The sequence below is a fragment of the Antrostomus carolinensis genome, unplaced genomic scaffold (assembly GCF_000700745.2).
Source record: "Antrostomus carolinensis isolate BGI_N321 unplaced genomic scaffold, ASM70074v2 scaffold46925, whole genome shotgun sequence".
Classification (NCBI taxonomy): Eukaryota; Metazoa; Chordata; class Aves; order Caprimulgiformes; family Caprimulgidae; genus Antrostomus; species Antrostomus carolinensis.
This window is the reverse complement of record NW_010315225.1, coordinates 12,473-15,847: the sequence shown is the minus strand read 5'-3', so window position 1 is coordinate 15,847 and position 3,375 is coordinate 12,473. Positions and strand designations below refer to the sequence as shown.

Here is a 3,375-nt window from a genome sequence, read left to right as displayed (position 1 = left end):
ACTTGGCTGTTGCTGCTGCTGCTGCTGCTGGATCTCCTGTATCGAGAGTCGCTGATGTCCCTGCTGCGGCGGAGCGTAGTACTGAGCCTGCTGCAAGTGCTGCATCTGCTGCGGTAAGAGCTGCTGGGACGGCATCTGTTGAACGTGCGCCTGCCCTTGCTGAAACGCAGAATGCATCTGCAGTTGAGACACGTGCTGCTGGTAGTCGTAGTACAACTGTTGGTGCTGCATGACTTGCATTTGTTGCTTTTGCTGTGTGCTTGCAAAACTCTGGTGCGTTTGCTGTGGCACTGGTTGGTATCTTTGTACGCTGGAAGTTACAGGCTGTTGCTCAACTGCTGGCTTCTGGGACAGCAGCTGCCTGAGCGCGCTGTCACCAGAATTATCCACCATCAAAGACTCGGTGTGCAAAACCTGAGCCATGTTGTTGACTTGAATTCTCAGATTTTGGTTAGCAAATACTTGTGTAAAGGAGTCCAACTTGTGCAAGACCCCACTGGTAATTTTTTGTGATCGATTTTCACTGGGTTGAGAGTAAGAATATTGGTATCCGTCATGGGATTCCCCCTGCCCAAGGGGGCTCCACATTGCGCTTTGATTATTCAAATTGTTCCTCACTGGGACATGGTTTCCTGAGCCAGAATGTGTCCAACTGGTTTGTCTAGATGTATCCATTGATGCGAGACTTTTTGAACCTACAGGCAAAGCTATATTGTCTCTTGAATCTTGGGGAAAGTGGGGGGAGAGAGGGGACACCTGGGGAGCATCCATAACAGATGTCCCATAGTTATGATTTAGAGATGGAAGGGAGTTCATTTGGTGTTGTTGGTAGTACAAGTTCTCATTGCTGTTGGCAGTATGGTTAGTTTTATACAATTGCTGGTCCCCCATTTTTGGTCACTTCTGTTCCACGCTTACAGGCACACAAACCATTGAAATCTCTATGAACCCTGAGATAGCTGAGTGAGGGGAAGGGAGGGGAGGGGGAAAATAAGCTAGAATTACTTAAAATTCAGCATGTCCACGTGCATCACAAGGACTAAGATTTCCTCCAGTCTGCCAGTAATTCCAATCTCACTCCCAATGTTGCTTCACATCTTCAATAAACGGACCACAGCGCAAATCCTACACAGATCAATAGGTTCAGTGTGCCAGGCACCTGCGGAGTAAGAGAAAGGTAAGTGCTGGCTCTCTGCATAAATTGTTATTGTTATTGCCTCAAAGGAAACTGTAAAATCTCCTAGTTTGAAATACATAATCAGATGCAAAACTCTAGCAGCTGGGCTATTCCAGAGCAGTTAGATTACTTAATCTCATCCCATTATCTTGTCTCTTCTCTAGTGCTCCAATAAAATCATTCTGCCAAACCAATAAAGGCTTATTATTCAAAACTTTTCTGTTTGTTTGTTTTCTTTCTCCTTAAGTATATGAACTTTCAAGCAGTTTTAGCTGGCTGTATATTGCTCTGTCATGACAAGTTTTAGCCAGACAGTTAACTATCAAGCCAAGTCACCTTCCTAGTGTTACAGCCTTAATGTCAGAGAGGCTCAAACACACCCATTTTGTAACACAAAATCAAGTACTGCTGACACCATGGGTGCCTCCACAAAGGCCTGAAAAGGCAGCTAAAAGAAATCACAGCTTTGAACAAAGCTGACTGTACTCAGTTCATCAGCATCTAAAAGGACATAAAGGAAAGTTAATTGCAATCTGGGATTTGCACAGAGCCTTGCCCAGCTTCTCACAACTTTCAGGGTACCTACAAGAGGTGTCCACTGGTGGTATGAAAAACAGAGCATCACTGAAGAATACAATGCAACCCTAATTTTCATTGCTGTGACAATTTAAAAAAATAAAATCATGAGCACAGTTACCCAACTGCATCTGTGCACACAGATTTGTTTGCTCCATCTATATGAAATCTGATTAATGCCAAGACCAAACCAGTCCATGGAAATCTTTTCTGATCACTCACCTTACATCAGGAGTGCTGAACTCCAACTTCTGTTCTACCCTCTCACCCTTCCTCCTTCAGTTTGCATTATTTTAACAGACTAACTTATACCAAATGCAGCCTTTCATAATTTTTACTGTATAAATTGTAATTCAAAGTAACACTTTACAGATGTTTGTACTGTTTTTGATGAATAAAACAAAATACATTGGCACCTTATAGGGTTCTTTTACTGTTCCACAGTATGAAGCAACCACTGTGTCTACAATATGCTTATGCACACATATGTTTTAACACATTCAGAGTTGACTCTGAACTTTAACAAGAGCGTAAGTGCCTCCTTCACACACGCCTTTCTAAACATAATATTTTCCACCAAAGACTCCTGCATACTGATGTCCTTACCTTTTTAAACTTAGGAGAATGCTTGTTCTAGATGGATAAATGTGAAGTCACTGATGGAGAAAGTTTTAACCATTGCCAGATGCATATTAACAAGTTCTGTGCTAGCAACAGCAAATAAGGTTAATACTTAGCTGCAGGCAGAAATAACCTCTTCCATTCTAGTATAATATATGACAGAATACCATAGCTCCCAAAGAAGAGGACCTCCAGTGTACACAGTTTTTGTGTAAACCATCTGCAGCCATTAGCATGTAACATTTTCACGTGACAAATAACGTCTGAGAATAATTGCAAGCTTATTTCCCCTTTCCAGAAATACACATTGCTTCATCATTTCTCTGAACACACTCCCTTCCAGATTTTTATAGATGCACAATTAAAAAAAAAAAAAGATAGGAGTCAACAATGAATGGTCAGGCTGCCAACAAGATTTTTCAGCCACAACTCAACTTCAAAGACTTCCTATTAAAAATTATGAAGGGAAACCAAACAAAGCCTCCACAAAACATTCAAAGGGTATAAAAATAAACACTGTGTGATATTTCACACTGAAAGGCCATCACTTTTAGAGGAAGAGAGGGATCCTACACAGGAATATGCATCTCGTCTTATGCCTGCCAAGTTATGAAAGTTCAGCTGAGATGCTCTGAACACATCTTCCCATGAAAACATGGCACTATCAGATCTGTTGATAAACCTTTTGTATAGGAGGTATGCCCCATTTCACCTATTAACTGTTACAATTTACACCAAGTTCCTTGGCTTTAGCCTTTCTTTTCAAAATTTGAAGTGACAAGTATTAGTCAAAGGAAAAGAAATAACAGTGATACAAACCAGTGAGTGAGAATAAATGTCTCCAAGAGACAATTAAATGACCACAAGAATTTCAGGAGTAGGGACAGGAAGACTACTTATTCTTAAGGCAGCAAACAAAATTATTTCGGTATAAAAGGGAACTGAGTGGCCAGCCAGGCCCCTGACCCCCTACTCTTCCTTCCCACAGGCAGAAGCACCAC

General features: G+C 41.5%; 1 protein-coding gene across 1 annotated transcript in view; it reads right to left on the bottom strand.

Moving 5' to 3' along the window:
* LOC104524880 (transcriptional-regulating factor 1) overlaps positions 1-891 on the bottom strand; it is a 20,241-nt gene extending 19,350 nt beyond the window's left edge. Inside the window, 1 exon segment of the mRNA XM_029084934.1 lies at positions 3-891. Coding sequence (XP_028940767.1) covers positions 3-891 — 889 coding nt within the window.
* Positions 892-3,375: the final 2,484 nt, after the last annotated feature.